Source organism: Balaenoptera borealis (assembly GCF_965194805.1).
Source record: "Balaenoptera borealis genome assembly, chromosome: 1".
Lineage (NCBI taxonomy): Eukaryota > Metazoa > Chordata > Mammalia > Artiodactyla > Balaenopteridae > Balaenoptera > Balaenoptera borealis.
In genome coordinates, this window is record NC_138860.1 from 164,368,985 (window position 1) to 164,387,584 (window position 18,600).

The 18,600-nt window shown below is 54.7% G+C and overlaps 1 protein-coding gene and 1 long non-coding RNA gene across 4 annotated transcripts in view; one reads left to right on the top strand and one right to left on the bottom strand.

Annotated features, from left to right (window-relative positions):
- Positions 1–6,195: 6,195 nt before the first annotated feature.
- LOC309627598 lies at positions 6,196–12,336 on the bottom strand. Its single transcript, XR_014243837.1, has 2 exons — positions 7,970–12,336; positions 6,196–7,032 (listed from the first exon to the last, which is right to left on the bottom strand). It is a non-coding gene; the product is annotated as an uncharacterized lncRNA (long non-coding RNA).
- Positions 7,536–18,600, top strand: part of GRIK3 (glutamate ionotropic receptor kainate type subunit 3) — a 233,412-nt gene continuing 222,347 nt past the window's right edge. For all 3 annotated transcript variants that reach the window (XM_082387664.1, XM_082387662.1, XM_082387663.1), the window contains exon 1: positions 7,536–7,792. In XM_082387664.1, coding sequence (XP_082243790.1) covers positions 7,678–7,792 — 115 coding nt within the window. In that variant the 5' untranslated portion in view covers positions 7,536–7,677. The remainder of the gene's footprint in view (positions 7,793–18,600) is intronic.

Sequence of the window (18,600 nt, forward strand, 5' to 3'; positions counted from 1 at the left end):
GTAGTAGCATCCAGAGTTCCCACTTTCGTTAGTCCTACGTGGATGCTCGTAGCTCTGTGTGTGAGTGTGTGTGTGTGTGTGTGTGTGTGTGTGTGTGTGTAGTAGCATAGGCATCTTCCTGTACTCGAGTGTTTGTGTGTAAAGCACCAGGGACATGTGTGCTCTCATGCACGCCTGCCCAACCCTGTTCAATGAAATCTTGAGGAATCTGCCCCTTCTCCTTCCCCCAGAGGAATCTGTAGCTTTCCTCGCTCCAGGCTGCCTCTGACCAGCTCCCAGAGGCTGGTGCTCACCCTCTCTGTGCCCTCACTGCTGTGGACAAGGCACCAGAAGGAAGAGCAGCAAGAAAGCAAAGCACATTTGAATGCTTGGGTGTGGGATGAGCTGGATTTCTAGCACCTGCTGCAGCTGGAATTTTGGCCACCCCCAGCCCCGTTCTGGGCACAAACACCAGTACTTCCTTCCACATTTGACAGTTGCTGGAGGAAAATCTCCTCCTAGATCCAGGCAGGATAGGGGCTATATCACCGGGGATCCACTGTGTCATGAGGTGGGGGCTGAGACTGTCCCAATCAGAGCCCAGGTCTGATGTCATAGTGAGTCAGGGACCCAGTGCCCTCTGGCCCTGGGGCAGGGAGGCAGCCTCTCTTCCCAACAGCCTGCTGTCCCCATCTCCCCCCGGGCCCTCCACCTGAGTGTCGAGGGCACGTGGTCCTCTCCACTCCCAGCCTGGCTGCCTGCCGCCTCGCCTGTCTTGCGGGCAGAGAAGCGCCATACCTGCGTGCCAGAGAGGCACAGGTGTGCCCGCGCCGCTCACACAGCGTACAACCTGCTGGAATCTTGGCGGAGGGCGGACTTGGGATGGTATCCACGGGAGAGACAGTCTGTGGCATAATTAAGAGCGAGCAAAACACAAAACAAAACAATGCTTTCTTTCCTTTCTCTTTTCTACCACTTGCCCTAATTATTTTCCCACTTTAAAATTCTACATCAACTTTAATTAAGCTGGCCTCGGGCAGGGAAGTCTGGCAAACTTGGAGAAGTTCACTTGTTTATTTTCTTACCGCTCAGTGATTGGATTTTCGCATTTCACTCTGTCTCTCGCTCTCTGAGGAGGGATGATGGCAGCTTCCTGCCCGCGGGGGGACAGGTGCAGACAGAACTGCTTGCCACAGCCTCCAAAGGAGGTACTTCTCCAGAAAAATCTACCATTGCCCGACTTATGCTCTACTTTTGTCCCACCTCCCCCTCTAACCCCTGCCTCTTACTACACCCTATAAAGTCAGGGTGTGGGAGCAGGGTGTCAAGCAGCTGAGAGAGCACTGGACTTGGAGTCAGAAACTTGAGTCAGAAGCTCAGTTTTGCCGCTTATTTGTTGGGCACGGGTCATTCGTTCATTCATTCATTCATTCACTTGTTCATTCATCTGTTTTCTCTCACCTATTCATTCATGCATTCACTTAGTATCCCATCATTCAATTGCTCATCTATCCCCCCACCCCATCACTCTGAGCCAAGTACATCCCTGCTTCTGCCCCACCCCCAACCCCAGCTAGTTCTCTGTGGGCAAGTTATTTGGTTCCTCTAAGCCCATTTCTTCATCTTTTGGTTGTTTCAAGGACAAAGAGATCATGTGACTGGAAGCCAGTGTGGCTTCTGGCTCGGTGTGGTAGTATCATGGGGCACCTCTAATATGACATCCATCATTAGACCCTGGCTCTGGGGCTTTCTGGGCCTTGGTCTTTGCTAGCAAGTCAAATGCCCAGACCATCTCCAGGGTCAGGTAGGTCAGCTGAATCCTGAAGGTTGCTGAATTTCATGATAAAGCAGATGATATGAGAGCTGGGTGCTCTGAAGGGGCCATGAAGCCTGGGTGACTGACTGGGGAGCTCAGTGCAGTGCTGGGGTGCCCTGGGCTGTGCCATGAGGTTGGATGGTATCTGATGCTCAGGCTGAAGGCTGAGGGCGAGAGAAGCAGGCAGTGTCTGTCCAGTCTGGGTGGGGAGGCAGCGCATGAATGGCAGAGTTAATGAGTGAGTGAGTGAGTGGATGAATGTGTGAGTCTTTGAGTGAGTGGGTGATTGAGCAAAGGGCTGAGTACATGACTGGGTGAGTGACTGATGGAAGGGTAGATGACTAAATGAATGAATGAATAAGTGAATAAGTGAGTGGGTAAGTGTGAGTGAATGAATGAGTGAGGGATGAATGAGCAAATGAGTGAGGGAATAGGTGAGCAAATAATTAAGCAAAAGATTGAATAGATGGATGAATGAGTGAAAGAGTCATTAGGTGGTTGAATGAATTAGGAATGACTGAATGAATGGATGAGAGAAGGAATGGGTAAGGGACTGAGTAAATGAATCAATAAAGAGTGAATGACTGAGTGCATGACCCTATGAACAAATGAATGAATTAGTGTGGCTGCAGGTATGTCTAGTGAATGACCGAGGGATCCCATGAATAAATTAATCAGGAAATGACTGAATGACTCCAGTGAGTGAGCAAGTGACTCTCACCCCCACCCTTGGTACTGGGGCCCACGGACCGGACCCGGGAGGTGATGGTTTCACGGGCAGTTCTCTCCTCCTCCCCTCTCCCTGCAGCAGCAGAACCCCCTGGGCTTCCGAACCATTGGAGACTGTTCCATTATGTATAGATACAAACAGGATTGCCTTAGCATTTACTTCTCCACCAGAACTGCACCCAAACTATTGAAACGCAGATGTCAAGAAAATAACAGATCTCTGGTGGCTTGTCTACCTGTCCCCCTCACTGCTGAGAAATAACTCGCAACAGCGGGTTAAGCTGACAATAAACACAGTAATTGACTTCAGTGGGAATGAACTTGCTTGACTGTTGACAAAAATTTAAGGTGATGCAACCGTCACAGGGCTTGCTCAGGTGGCAGCCGGCCACTGCTGTGCTTCTTCCTTCTTGGGACAGGGAGGAGGGACAAAGGCCCCAGGATGATGAAAGGGTCCCCGTCCCTGGGTGAAGAGGCAGGTCCCAGTGTCCTGAGAAGGGCCAAGGCTCAGCTCTTGTGGTTGGCATGGATGAACTTTGCTGAGGAGAGGGTGCTGTTAAGCAAAGAGTGGGTATGAGGAAGGCCTCTCCCGCCCCTCCCTCTTGCTCAGGCAGGTGACAAAGATCAGGCGAGGGCTGGCAGCTTCTTGTCCCGGCTGCCCTCCAGCGTGAGATGGGGGCGCGGTAGTTTCTTCCCCCATTCTCAGCAGGGCCCTCTGAGGGCGCACTGGCACTGAGCTGCTGCATCGCTGCCACTTAGGGGAGTGGCGAGAGCCCCGGCTTCAGCGTCCAGCCCCCGCCAGCAGCCTGCCCGCCGGGCAGTCTGAAGGGAGATGAAGGTAGGCAGGCTTCAGCAGAGGGCACTCAAGTCCTAGGAATCTGCACTCAGCAACCATATGCCTGTGTTCGGTGGTTTCCTGGGGAAGCAGAGATCATGAATCTCGGTAACTCGAGCCCAGGGTCTCATCACTCACCATGATTGTGAGGGGATTGAAAGATGGAGTGGATCAGTCTAAACAAAACACACACACAGGGGACTCTTCCAAATGAGCCGGCTTGGCCATCACTGGGAGCCCCCTCCCAGCCGGCAGAAGCAGGGGAGGAGCTTCGGGAGGGGCTGGGAGGGGGCCAGCAGCCTAGGGTTTCTTCCTCTCCCATCCCCACCTGTGAGCCGGTGGGAGACAGGAATCTTGCTGGCAGTGACTTGGGTCAGCTCAGCCGTTTTGGGGGATGTTAATGAAATGTGAGAGAACTTGTCCTTTCAGACAGTGGCCCCTTTTATTTTGGAATGAAAAGCTTCATTAGTCTGAATGAGGTTGGGAGGCCTCATAAATCCGGCTCCGACTGCCTCGAGGGGGAGTGAGGAGCGGAGGCCTGGCGGGTGGGTAGACTTGTTTACCAACAATTCGAGAAGCCGGGATTGGTGGCTCCCAATCCCCAGAGATGCAGCTTGAGATCGTGCCAGCCCTGCTGCCTGCTGGTGGCAAGGCAGCCCGGAGAGGTGCACGACGGCGGCGGGGAGAGAGGTCTGCGGGCTCCTCCTCACGAGCTGGGGACAACGGAGTTCCCCAGTTTGTTCTAGTAAAGGACACAAATCCTATTCCACCCTTAGCATTTCTACAAGCAGCCAGAAGCCCCAGTGGGTCTCCAGCAGAGGTGATGAGGATCTTCTGCTAGAGCCTGTCCCCTGCTTAGCCCAGGTGGGATAGGACAAGGGTCAGGCCTGCAAGCTTAGGATGCAGATAGGCTCGCACGGGGACCCTGGCTCCCCACTCACAGAGCCTGTAAGTGATGACCAATAAAATTAGAGGGAGGAAGGAAGGAGTGAGGAGGAAGGAGGAAGGAAGGAAGGGAGGGAGGGAGAGGGAGGGGGAGAAGGGTCACACACTAGCTGTGTGACTTTGGACCTCTCAACCTCTCTGAGGCTCGGAGTCTTCAACTGTAAAATGCAAAAATCACCCAGATCCTATCACAGAGGGTTGTGAGGTGGTTAGATGAAGTGATGCATATAAGGTGTGCTGAGTGGTACATCATCTGGAACACAGAAAACACGTAGTAAGTACTAGTGGTCATTATTATCATTTCCAATGTTTTTGTCGTAATGCCTCCCATCCTCCCCTGACTGGGAGGGAGCTGGCTGCTGTCAGCTTGGGGAGACCTCTGTGTTACAAAATGACTTGCAGCTAGGTCCAGAATAAGGCCCTGTCCTCGGCTGGGGGAAGCCGGCTTCCCTTTGACCCCACGGTTCCAGCTGGGCGGCCAGGCCTGCGGACCGAGCCCCACTGCCTCTGCAGCTGGAGGCTTTTCCCATCGCAGCCAACGTGGCAGCAGAGGAAAGCCTCCCTCCGCAAGGCTGTCTAACTCCCGCCCACCGTGGGATGCAGCAGGAGCAAGGGCCCGCCGATGCTGTTTCCCTGGGGGTGCTGAGGGGGCTGCAGGTGACAGGGCCACCTGTCACAGGGTGACTCTCACGCCCTGGGACCCTCAGATTGCTCCTCTGCCTTCCTCCATTCACTTCTCCAGCGCCACTCTCTTTCTTGGCATTTTTGGAGGCTGCTGCCCTTCCTCCTCTTGCTCCCCACCCTTCATCCCTCTCTCCCACTGGCCTTTCCCAGGTTCTGGTCTGGGGTGCAGATCTGCCCATCCCCTGGAGTCACACGTCTACCCCTCTGCTCTTCAGTTTCCCCGCCAGGCCACTTTTTCCCTGCACCCTGCCCCTCTCATGGCAAGAGGCTGCCTGCAGGATAACCAACACAGACCTAGCATCCAGGCTCTCCCCCCCTTACCCAGCCCCTAACCATCCTTGGGCATTGCTGGTGAGGGCTTTTTAGCCTTGCAACCTTTGCCTTGAGTTCAGATCCTGCCAATTCCCTTTCCATTTCCCTATCAGAACACTGGAATTTTCTTCCTTAGTGAACAGCCTGGACTTTTTGGTTCCTTGGAGCAACTAAACCAGCTGTGGAAGCTGATAAGTGATGGGGATGGGGTGTCTACTCTTGAACGAAGAGGCTCCTTCAGCTTTATCCTGGGGGAGGGGGGCGCTTCTGCTCCCTCCTCCTGCACTTCCTCCTTGCCGGTGCCCACTGGGGCCCGTTACTCTCTATCAAGAGGTGGCAGCTGCTGCTTCTCTGGCTCTGGTCTGCATGTCCTTCCCTCTGGTCCCCTGGGCAACATTTTTCAGTGGCTGTTTGGGAAACCAACCACTCCTGCTTGAGGATGAGGAAGGCCCAAAGTCTGGCAAAAAAAAAATGGTAACCTCCATTTGCTGGCAGATCTTTGGGGGTGCCCTCGAGAGCAGCACACCTCTTTCCCTTTTTGAGAGGAGATCCTTGGGAATCTCCCCTCTTGCTCCTTCCACAGCCACAGTCGCCTCCATTTCAGGTGGGAGGGAGTCCCCCCGCAATCGGCAGGATTGGCCATGCTGCAATATTCACCTCCCCACACAATGCCATAGTCTCCTATGCCTGGATAGGGAGGGAATGAAAAGACCGGGAAATGAACAGGCCACATAGAGGCCGACTCATAGTCTATTTGTAAGAAAATTAAAGATTTGCTTTTCAGATGTTGGGGGCCATGCTTTTACCAGACAGCTGGCAAATGGGAGAGATTGGAATGATGGAATAGATCAAATTATTTAAATGAGAAAAATAAATTCACACACAGCCTAGCCGCTGCCCGGTGACAGATCCGTTTATTTATCTACCGTATCGGCACCACTTTGTCTCTGTCAAAAAGGTCATTAAACTCGCCTAACTGCGTATTTCGACGCCTCCTGCTCCAGACTCGCTCCACAGCCCTTCCCTTCCCTCAACACCCAGCGCCACTTGAAAAAAAAAATTATTATTGCTAATAAACAAGTTTTTTTTTTTTAACCCTTTCTATTTTGCTCCCCCACGGGTCCTGCTCCACCCCACGGAAAATTAGTTCCTCTTCATTCTTTCTCAGGAGAAATGGAGGAGGGGGCCAGCCCTTCCTGCAGAGTTGAAGAAGAGGGACGGGAAGTATCAGCGTGCATCTCAGCTGCCCCTCTGTATCTAAGGATTTAGCCATCTTCCTCCCAAGCCCCTGTAGTTGGTGGTGCATGGTCCAGTCCTGCTTTCCACAGCGGAGGGTCTGGCCTGGGCTCTCCAACCCCTACCAGCTCCTGCAGCTCCCCTAGCCCAGCGTGGACAATCCGCTTTGAATTCCGTCTCCCCCGAGTCCCAGCCCCAACTCTAACTCTGCTTCCACGAGGGATGGGTTTAGGGAGGGAAACCGGTTCCTGAGTCAGTCTCCGGCCGCCGCCGTCCAGCCAGCGACGGCTGCGTGAGAGCTGGAAGGCGAGACTCCGCAGACGGCAGGCTCCAGGTCTGTCCGCTCCCTGCAGGCGCGTCTCTTCCAGCTGGTCAGGCCGCTAGGCTGCCGCCGTCTCCCAGCTCGCGGTGCCAGCTCTCGTGCTCCACGCCCGGCTCCCAGGCTCCATGCCCTCGCAGTCGAAGGGACTGGGGGCGGCAGGGCGGATGCGGACGTCTGGGAAGCGAGGAGAGTTCTCATTCTCCGGCCGTCTCCCCAAACCGGGTCCCGGGTACCCTTCCCCGCCCAGGTGTGAGCTCGCGGGTGTACGCCTCGGCGGGTGTGAGTGTGAAGTGTGTGTGCGCGGGGGAGTGCGCGGAGGAAGCGCGGGCGGCGGGCGGCGCGGGAGGCGGGAGGCAGGGCGCGGGGGAGGGGGCGGGGAGGGAGAGTGTGCGCGCGTGCAACTCCACTCCGGGGCTTTGTGCGAGCCCGGGCGATAGCATCCGCGGCGGCTGGAGGAGGAGCGGCCGGAGACGCGTGCAGCCCGCCCGCCAGCGCCCGGCAGCCGGGGCAGGTGGGAGCCCGCGCGCGAGCCGAGCCGACGCAAGCCGCAGCCGAGTCCGAAAGGAGCCCGGGCGGAACCCAGGAGTCTCGCTCGCGGGGGGCCAGTGGGCGGCAGCCGGGCTGGGCGGGCGCCGGCGGGGCGGCCCCCCAGTAAGATGTGCGCGGCGCCGCGGGGCGCCCCCCACTCGCAGCGGCGCTCGGGAGCCGGGCTGCTGGGCCAGGCGGCGCCTCGGGGGCTGCTGCGCGCCCGCGCCTAGAGCTGCCGCCCCAGGGAGCCCGCCACGGCCGCGCCCCGGGCACGCTCGGCGGCGCCCAACGATGACCGCTCCCTGGCGGCGCCTCCGGAGTCTGGTTTGGGAATACTGGGCCGGGCTCCTCGTGTGCGCCTTCTGGATCCCGGACTCGCGCGGGATGCCCCACGTCATCCGGATCGGTAAGGGCTCCCCGGAGCCAGGGGTCTCCGTGCGCCCGGGCGGGGGCGGGAACGGGGGGCCACGGTACGCGATCCCAAGAGATTTCCCACCCTCTCTCCGCGCTGCCGGGGCCGGGTGACCACCAGGAGCTCGTCCCGGTGAGGACAAAGTTCCAAAGCCGGGGTCATGGGCCTTACTTATTGGAGAGGAGGCAGCCGGGGTGCGGCGGGCGAGGGGCTCTTGGCGCACTCTTGGGAGGCCAGAGCTGGCGGAGTGTAGCGAAGCGTTCCGGTCCCAGCCCGAGTCGCGGGAGCATTTCCCGGCCACTGCCAGCAGGACCGGCCGCAGACCGAGTTCTGGGACCCGGCTTCTCCGCGAAGCGGGAACCCTGGGGAAGGCGCCAACTTCTCTTCCTTCTTCGTTCCCCGAGGGCCCCTCGCCCCCACCTGGGGCAGGGCTCGAGCGGCCGCGGCGGGGACGCAAGATCCGGCTTCGCATGACAAGGGCGGCTGGTCTCCTCTCCCGGTGGCTGCCCTCGGCCTCGGTGGCCCCCGTTCAGCCAGCCCCGTGGCGCGGGGCAGGGGAGGGGCGGCCCCCGCCGGTCGCTCCAGCCATCCGTCGCGGCCGAGGCCTCTCCTCCGCCTGGGGCAGCGCAGGCAGGCGGAAGGGAACGACGGAGCCCGCCCAGCGCAGCCAGGAAGAGCAATGCGAGTGGATTTTAAAGTTAGCCGAAATCCCTCCGCAGCTGGCGGCGGCCGGCGGAGCTGCGTGCGGCGTTCTGGGGCTCTGGCGTCCCCGCGTCTCTTCTCGCCAGAGTCTCTTACTCGGGCCTTTAACTTTGTTGAGGCATCCTGTAGGCAGCGCTCCGGGCTGTGCGGGATGCCTCCGAGTGTCCCAGGCCCGAGACCGCCAGGGCTGGGCCTGGCCTGGCCACGCGGGAGCCTCCGCCACGCAGGCCCTGCGCCCACCACCAGGCCGGAGACCTGGGCCGCCTGGGTTCGTGAGGCGCCACCACCAGCATCTGGCACAAGGAGGCCAGAGCTCTGCTGAGCCTGGGCCACCGTCCTCCCCAGGTGGCTCTAATCTAGGCACGGACTCTGGGCTGCCAGTACCGTGAGGGGGTGTAGGGAACCAATGTCGAGCTTGGTTTCCGTACTTGAGGATTTCCTAGGAGGCAGTCAGAAACCTGTCTCTCTCCTGGATTCCAGATCCTCTTGAACTGGACATCTGGACGAGGCTAGAGCACAGTCCTCAGCTCTGCCCACTCCGGGGTCTTTCTGTTTATGCCCAGGACCCTGGCAGGCAGACATTGGAGGCAAAGGAATCCAGGCACCCGACTCTGGGGACAGCCCTCGAGACCAGGCTTAACCCTTTGCAGCCCAGTCTGCTCCTGGCAAGACAAAAATATCTCTTCTATCTCTGCACCTTTGCCTGCCCCAGCGCCCAGTTTGGTCACCATTCCAGGAGCAGGCAGCCCCTTAGTAGTGGGCTAGTTCTTCCTTTATTCCCTGCTTCTTTCCCTCTTTTTTTTTGTGGGCCTGCATGGTAGGGTGCCCTTGGGAGAAAAGAGGGGGACCCAAAAGGTGCTATGCACCCAGCCCATGCATTGCAGGTCCCTCTTCCGTGGTCCTTCCTCCACAGGGGTGGGATGGGCATGCTCCTAGCCCAGCGTCAGGGGTGGCAGTCTTTGGGGGCCCAGGAAGAGAAGGAGCAGGTGAGGGAAGCCCTGGAAGGCTGAGCTGAGGAGGGGCAGGATGATGTATCCTCACCTGCTCCCTCTTACTGTGAAATTGACTTGCACTGGGGGACTCCTCACTGCCCTGAGGGGAAGCCCGAAGCCTGCCCGCCCTTTCTTGGGTTCACCATGTAATAATGCAATTAAGGATGGCAAAGCCCTCCTCTCTTCTAATCTTCCTCGTATTAAGCCCCAGGATTAATTAGCGTGTTGGCCCAAGCCATTTATATCCAAGAGCCCTGCCCCATTTGATTCCCAGCCTGAGGACTGGGGTGTTGTGCCGATGCCGAACGTGACTGCCGGAGCTGTGCCAGCTTGGATGGAGGATGGGAAGGCTCTGAGGCCCCTGGGCTTCTCTGGAGCTTCCTGGGGAGCTGAACTTCTGTCCTTCTGAGCACAGGCTGGAGTCTCAGCTGGAGCCAGGGGCTACAGTGGACGTGGTACAGAGAGAGACACACACAGAGAGAATCTCATGCTGAAACCCAAACACAGCATCTTGGCTGGGCCTGAGGCCATCTCCCTTTTTCTCTCTCTCCCCACCCCTGGGATCTCAGGGCTCTGGCTAGGGCCGCAGGAATTGAGGCCTTGGAAATTGGGCTCCGACGTGTGCTGGGTGCTTCTGGTTCCCAATACTGGTGCCTGAGCTGGCTGCGCTGACAGCCGAATCCTTCTCCAGCAGGCAGGCGTAGCCTAGCACCAGCCTGGGAGAGGGGTTTCCTGCAGGTGTGCAAGGGGCTCTGTGGGCTGGGGAGCAGCGTACCCGCTCCCTCTCTTTGTGCCTTTTTTTGGGGGCTGAAATTTCCTCTTAGACAAGGAGATGGATAGCTCAGCAGTGTGACAGAGTGTTCAAACAATCCGTCTTGAATAGATGAATTGCATTGCTCTGTCTTTTTGTAATTGTGTCTATCAGAGGGAGAGGTCAAGGCATTGATTGCTTGGATGGTTTGCAAGTAACAAAGGAGAGTAAGGAAGAGAGCGAGGGAGAGAGAGTAATTGGATTGTAGTCTGCAGGAAAAAAATGATCATTGATTATTTTATATGAATATGTGGAAGATGTATTCTGCGTGTGGTTATCAAGTGTTGCTTATTGAAGGTTTTCAAGGCATATTGTTCAGCATTTTATTGTTATTATTGTTCAGATGGATCCTAGTCTTAACTCACAGAAAGCAGCTTAATGCATGGGTCTTCTCAGTGCTTTAGTGGCCTCATGTGGGGACCTGGATTTCCTGGTTACGTGACCTAGAAGCTGAAGTGGAGGAGCCCTGGGCTGGGATCCAGGAGGCCTGGGTTTTCTGCTCTGCCTTCCACCAATTTCCTGAGCCATCTTGGTCAAATCACACTCTCCCACCAACCTGGGGCCTCAGTTTTCCCATCTGTAAACTATTGAGTTGGCCGTGATGGCTGGGGATATTCTGTGGTTTCAAAGTTCCCTTTAGTGCAGGCTGCTGGGGACTGTCAGTGCCATAGTAGGTTTCACGGCTAGATGGTCCCCCGTGTTACATACATACTGTAGGATAGAGGGCCAGCCTGGAATTTGAAAAGGGAACCAGACAGTGGGGGCGGTAGCTGGGGAGCTCGAGTGGACAATGGTGATCTCTAGCCAGCCGGAGGGGGGCGAGGTTCAGGGCCAAACAACTGCAGAGACATAAAGCAGGTGTGTGTGGAGAGGTGGGAGGCGGGAGGGACAGGCTAGCTCAGCACCGGACCCTTCGAGCATCTACAGACAGAGCAAAAGAGTTTCGAGGCTCTGAGCCTGGGCTGGGGGCGGGGGTGGAGGAGGGGGGTGGCGCGGGGTAGCGGGTACTGCAGTCTGTCCCAGGGGCGTGAGGTGCCCTCCCCCAGAGTTCCCAAGTCAGCCCTGTCTGCATCTCCTGCGATCAGTTCATCCAAATGGTCCTGAACGTTCGTCTCCTGAGTTTGGGAGCTGCTGTGCGTAAAACAGTGAGAAATTTTTCACAGTGACTGGTGATGCGCTGAAACATCCCGCCGTGTTGAGCAGACAGGCGCTGAATGAAGATCAATAGGGTTTTCCGCCCCCCCGGAAGCATATAGCTTCAGACAAGGCCTGGGAGTGGCCCGAGGGGCCTTAGAAAGCATTAACTTCAGGAATTTCTGCCTCCACTTTCTAGCCCAGCTGCTCCTGTCAGCCCGGGCTTCCCTCCTTCTCGAGCTGGAGTTTAATTTCTTCTTGATGCCTGCCTTGCACTGCGCTAAACAGTCTTTTGACGTCAGGATGATCTGGGGTTTTTCGAGGTGGTGGATGCGGGGTGAGCCAGCACAGTGTCCCGACCAGGCCCTTCCAAGGTCACTCGCATCCCCCTGCTGCCGGCATGACAGCTGACTTCAGAGGTCCAGCCCACTGTGCTCTTTCCAAAGGGCTCTGAGGAGCAGCTCTTCGTCCCACCCTTCAAAACGCAAGGCTGCTTGGCTGCTTTTAGGACCCTTCGTGGGACCTGTGAGCCTCCCTGTCAGTGCCATTGTAGGTTTCACAGCTAGGTGAGTCCCCACGTTCCCACAGGCCCTGTGTCCCTGCCCCAGGAAACAGAGCCGCCTCCGTGGGGAGGGGGGAGGCACAGATGCCCTATGGGTACAAGAACAGCCCCGTCCTCGGGGGTGGGGGCGTGCAAGGTCATATGCAGAGGAGGCTCAGGGCTGCTTGGGGCGCTCTTTTAGGGGAAGACCTAGTTGTTCTCCACCGCTGGGAAGGTTTCTGATCCGCTGAGGCCGGGCTTGGTCCAGGCTGCCAGCTGCCCCGGCCTCTGCCTCCTGCTGCTTCCGCCTGCGCCCTGCCTTGCTTGCTCAGGACCCTCCAGAGGGAACCAAGAGAGCTGATGTTCCCCCTCGGCTGGGCAGCAGCAGAGAGGAGCCCTGGGCTCCCCAGGCCCTGCCTGGCAGCAGAGAGGACTGAAACTCCAGCAGCAGGGCCCTTCCTCTGGGGCCTGCCCCCAGCAGGCCCTGGCTTGTCCTCCCGAGGAGCTTTGGATGGACAGGTGGGCCAGGGGCGGGCCTGGTGCAGACAGGCCTTGGACTTGTTGGCTGGAATAGCTCTTCTCGCAGGCGCTGATTCCCCAGCAGCAGCGCCAGGGGGCAGTGTGCCTGTGCTGAGGTGGCCGTGCGTCTCCTGCCTGGGACCCCACCTGGGTCTGGAGCGAAATCCAAATAGGAGAACAACACACAACCGCAATGCAATGGCCCTGGTTTATTGAGCACTTACTAGCTGCCAGCAACTGCGCTTTTCAAACAGTGACTGGTAATGTGGCTAGTAAGTGCTCGAGACATGTAGCTGCCGCATTTTTTTTTTTCTCACCGTCTGGTTTAGCCTTCACAAACACCCTGCAGACATTATCCTCATTTTGCAGACGAGGAAACTAAGCTTGGTGAGGTCACTTGCCCAGGATCACGTGGCCAGTGAGTGGTGGATGCAGGATAAGAATTCCTGCCAGCCTGACCCCAGATCCTGTGCCTTTAACTGTCTGTGTAGTCGGAAGATGGGAAGCACTGATTTTCATAGGCGCTGAGTGCAACGCCCCCTCCCCCCATGGTTCCGGGTGCTGAGTGCAGCCTCAGAGGCCTGGGCTGTATGGGCTTTGCGACATTTAACCCTACCAGTGCCGGTTTTCAGCGTCAGACTGTCCTTGCTGATGGACCAAGTGGCAGATATGCTTCCTGTAGAGGAAAGGAATGGATGATCTTTCCCACCCCTCCCGCGTGTGCAACGCACATCCGTACATTGACTACACCCCACCTTGTCCGGGTGTCTGGACTCTGCCTGACACTTTAATCTGAGCCCGAAATAAAGGTTGGACTCTCCCTTGGTTGTGGTCAGTCCACCCACAGGAAGCCCTCTACTCTGGAAACTCCAGCCTACATGTCACCCTGGCAGCCGCCAGGCTGTCCTCAAAGACATCATCAGAGCCTTGAGGAAATCCCAGGGCCCTGTGTCTGTGTCTCCCTCCATCCTCTTCAGCTAGTGGCCTGGCCAGAGAAGGTGGTCAGCAAATTAGTTCCTGTCCTCCCTTCCTTCCCAGTCCCATCTCCCCTCCAACATCCTTTCCAGGCTAATAGGTTTTATGGTCATTTTATTTTTAAGCAAGAGGCACATTCCAACCTTCTAAATAGAGCCTGCATTGCTGTGAATTGAGACTGGTGGACAATAGGAGGGTAAGGTCCTCTGACACTGGGCCCAGGAATATGTGTTGCCATCCCACAGACTCTGTGGGTTGGATGTGGGGACCTGGGTGCAGGAGCTGCCCAGTCCCCTGTTCCCCATGCCACCTCTGCAAGAGCAGAGGAAAACCCACGCCTACCCTTCTCCTACACCTTGTTCCTTCTTCCAGGGGACACAGGGAGACTGGGTTATGGTGGCTACAGAGACTGACCTGTTCTCGAAGTGGGGAAACTGCACAGCTCAGAGTGCCCACAGAAGTGACAGATTCGGAACAAGCACGATTGGAGGGGTCATGTTATTTTCCAGGGCCTCAGTTTCCCCATCTGTAAAATGGGGATGAGACTTCCTGCCTCATGGAGTCAAATAGATGGGATGTCATTTCAAAAAAGCTTAAATGCTGTTCAAATATCAGCATTTCTTCTTGTTTTTTTTGGAGGAGAGGAGTCTGACACCAGCACAGGGTGGGACTGGGGTGAGGTGAGGGAGGCGGCCGGGGAGCAGGATTTAAGGATGCTGTCAAGTGATGACCCTGCTCTTGCATGACTGAACGTGACAGTGGGCACCTCCTTAAATTTTGTGCGCCAGGTGCCTCACTGGCCTGTACCTATTAGCACCTGTGTTTGTTCTGAAGTCCCTGTTTTCTTCGGCTTCTCTCTGTGCTCCAGACACCAAATCCCAATTGAGTGTGATTGAGAGAGGGGAGAAGACTGGATTGAGGGCAAGGGCACTAGGTTTGAGGACAACAGGTCATTCTGATTTTGCTTTTGTTTCCCTTCAGCCACATTTTATAGCTGCTGGGCCCCTGAGCACTTGGCCCCCACCTTACCTTGGTTTATTTCCTTCGGAATTACCGGCAGGGTCCACACTACCTCAGCGCCAGCCAGGCTCTCCCCTCCCCACAAAGCTCGGGTTCCCACGTTCCTCTCCTTGCTTCCTCTGACCTTTGTACTTTGTTCACTAATGCTCGCTGGCCTTGGCTGTAGCTATACTTGTGCGTATGTCCAGGGCTTTCTCTAGTAAAGAAGTTTTTGGAGTCAAAAAATATATTTCATTGATTCTAAGATTGACTCTTTGCCCCACATTTTCACATCTCCGAAATCAGTCTGTGTCTGACAATCAGTCTGTGTCTGACATGTCAAGTTCGAGTTTACTTGCAGGATTTTTTCTTTCTTGGCACCTTAAAACATGATGGTATGTCTCGGGTTTGATGAAATGTGGTGGATCTGAGTTTGGGAGTCTCACGTGCTAGCTGTGTGACCTTGGGCAAGTCACTTCACCTCTGAGCCTCCATTTCCTCATCCACAAGGAAGAAATATTAATATTGGGTTAAACCATATTCAGCTATGGTTTATAGGTCAAACCATATCTGACCTATACAAATTTCATATGGTTGAACCTTATAGGGTCTTCACAGGGTTGTTGTGAGGATTAAAGGAGATAAAGTATCTAAAGCTCTTTGCACAGTGCCTGATAATAAATGTTAGGAGAAAAAGGATTCCCCAACAGTGGAGGCTGTGTCTCCGCCATCAGACTCTGAGCTCGGAGGCTATCTGCTTCTTATATACCCTCTGCCTTGTGCTAACCTTGTGATCAGTACCCCATGCAGCTCAGTACATGGTATATGCCCATTTCTCACACACCCGTATGCCCAGCAGTGGAATGGGTGTCTCCGGCAGCCTGTGACAGTTACCTGCCATGCTAGGGAGCGAGAGGGGTGCTCTTCTGAGTATGCTTCTATATGTCCAGAAGCTCCCAGACTCCTCCTGGCCTGTTATTCATCACACACCTGAAGCCCATGGGGTGTTGGTCCTTCCCTACCTTTGCAGTGTTTTCACTGAAATGTGTTTTGCATGTATGCAGAGCTGGGAAGACCCTGGTTATGGGATGCTCTTGAGGGACTGGTCCAGGGAGTCCTGACCAGTCCTCTTGGATGTGGAGTCCAAGCTTGCTTCCAGAGCAAGCCAGTGCAGAGAGGGTCTGCAGCTGGAGGCTGGGCCCCAGGGGATAGACTCAGCTGGGAGACACCAGGTAATGAGGCCACAAAAGCGGGGGAGGAGAGAGTCCCCATGGTGATCTTAACAGATCGGAGATAATGAGGTGGAGAGATATCCAGCGGGGGGAGTGGCAGCTTCCACTTCAAATCCTTTGGTGCTATGCTGAATGGTGGTTAAGGAAGGCAGAGGGAAAAAGAGGAGGGAGATGGAGCTAAGATTCCAGTTTGTGTGAAGAGGGTTCCAATCCATAGGAGACAGTTAAGTCTTGTGCTATTAAAGGGACTGATGCAGACAGGCTGCGATGGAAGGGGGTTTATCGAGTTCTCAGAACCACTGCAGGGATGAGCTCTTTAAATATAGGAATGAGAGAGACTTCTGCAAAGCCTTCCTGCATCTGCTTTGCAGAACTGAAATATGCTATTCCAAAAAGCCTGCCCAATTGGGCGGAAAAGCAGGAGCTGGGAGCCGAGGCCTTCCCAGGGCTCCAGGCATCACATTTCCTGTCTGTGGTGAAGACTCACAGTATCCACGCTGAAAAGAACCCCAGGGGTCAGTCTAGGCCTCTGCTTCTCCAACATTAACATGCATCAGAATCACCTGGAGTGCTCAGTAAAATACAGACTGCTGGGTCCCACCCCCAGAGCTTCTGATTCAGTGGGTCTGGGTGAGGCCTGAGAATTTTCATTTTAATAGGTTCCCAGATAATGCTGAGGCTGATCGTCTGAGGACTACACTTTAAGTACCACTGTTCTAAGTCACTGGAGGACCTCCCCTGCCCCACATAGGTGGATATCTAGTCTCTGATTGAATACCACCTGTAACAGGAAACTCACCACTTTTCAACCGTGCTTTGTTCTTTATTGCAAATGTACGGGCCCACTCCAATCTTTGTTGCAAAATTTCCCCTAAAATTGATTTTCCTGCAGTTCTGGGGAAGGCAATATGACTTGGACGTTGAGAGTATAGGTTCTGAAATCCATCTGTCTTGAGTTTGAGCTCTCATTCCTTCCTTCCAGGCTGTGTCACTTTGGGTAAGTCTCCTAACTTCTCTAAGCCTAGATTTCCTCACCTGTAAAATGGGGATAGTAAGAGATTTGACTCATGGGATCATTGTGAGAATTAACATGACTGGCCCAAAGGAAGTTCTGAATACATTTTAGCAATCTAACATTGTGGATAAGCTCACAGGTTCTGGAATCCAACAGCCTGAGTTTGAGGGCTGCCTCCATCATTTTCCACCTGTGTGATCTTGGGCAAATTATTTACTCTCTAGTAATAATAATAATACCTGCCTTACGGGGTTTTTGTAAGGATTAAATGAGTTAATGCACATAATATGTTTAGACTACAGCCATGGTAAGCACTCAATAAATGTTATCCATTGCTCTTACTATTATGCTTACCCCGCCCCCTGATTCTGGTTTGGATTTGCACCCTGTCCCACAGTGCAACCCTACAGAAATGTAAAGGCATTTCTCCGGACTAAAGATAACCAATTCTTTCAGCATGGTGTCCAGAGCTAACCATAGTCCTGCTTATGTATTAAAAACAGTAAACTCATCCTCTCCTCACATCCCAGCATTGGTGTCTACTTATACACCCCCAGATTATCTCAGGCTTTTCTGCAGCTGTTTCACTCTGTTGATTTATACTGGGCTGGTGGTCTCACGAGATCGCAAGGTCTTTTACACAGGCACCGCTGCCGATCTATCACTTCTCTCATCCTCTCTTTGGCCGTTGATCTTCTGAGCCTGAAGGCAAGACCTGTCATTTATCCCTGGTAAATCCTATCATTGAACCTTGAGGCAGTTTTTCTTGCTCTTTGTTTCTGGACCACCAAAGCCTGTTCCCATCTCTCCATCCTTGGGAGGTGGGCATGGATTTCACCCTCTTCTTCCTCCTTGGCCTGCTCCAGGGGTCTGTGATAGAGAAGTGAGTGGTTGTTGGCCTGCAGTATGGTTGAGGTTGGGAACCACAGATCTGGACAGTGGAGCTTTTGTGGCTTCCTTTCAGTTGCCTGGCATGCTTCGTGCCATCTGAGCCTGGGATGAGCATGCCTTCCCTCACTTCAGCCATCCCTGCCATCAACACATTAGGCAGGAAATGACCAATGTCAGAGTCTGTTGGCTTTATTCAGTGGTCTTAGATCCACTAACCTACACTTTAACCAGCTTTGAAATCCCACTGGGTTCCTCGTGCTTTCAAGCCCTTTATGACCTGCCGTGGTTGGCATCTCCAGACTCATGCACTGTCCCTCCTTGCCTCACACACACTCTCTGCTCCTCTGTACCAAGCATCCAAGTCCCCAGAAAGCACTGTGCCTTCCCTCACACTTGGCCTCTGCTCTTGCTGTTCTTTCTGGCTGACTTCTAGTTATCCTTCAGGTCTCAGCAAACATGTATTTTCCTCCAGGAAGCCTTTCTTGACTCCCACCTCCTTCTGTGAGTCACCACAGCACCCTGAACTTCCATTGTCATAGAGCTTACTGAATTGTACTTCTTGGTTACCTTAGAGAGAAGCTCTCTTAGAGAATCTTAGAGACAAGCGTGGACCGCAGCTGGCTTATTCACCACTTTCCCAATGCATTTAGCATCGTGTGTGGCACACAGTAGGTGATTAATAACTATCTGTTAAATCAATGAATGCCTTGATACATACAGTCATTTGAATATAAGTCCACCTAACAACCTTCTCATTCAGCTCAACACTTTTTCCATGTTGTCAACAAGGATTTCATGAAAGACATTCTTAGATTCTTCTGTGAAATCAGTGTCCTAATGCTGTCCATCAGTTCAGCACCTTCTATGCCAAGACCTCTCCCGTGAGGTCTACTGGGCAGAGCTGGAGTGTTTAGGGGAGTGGGCCTTTCTTTCTCAGGCCTAGAACTCGTCTTTGTATCCATTGTCTGGTTCATATCATGATGATTCTCTT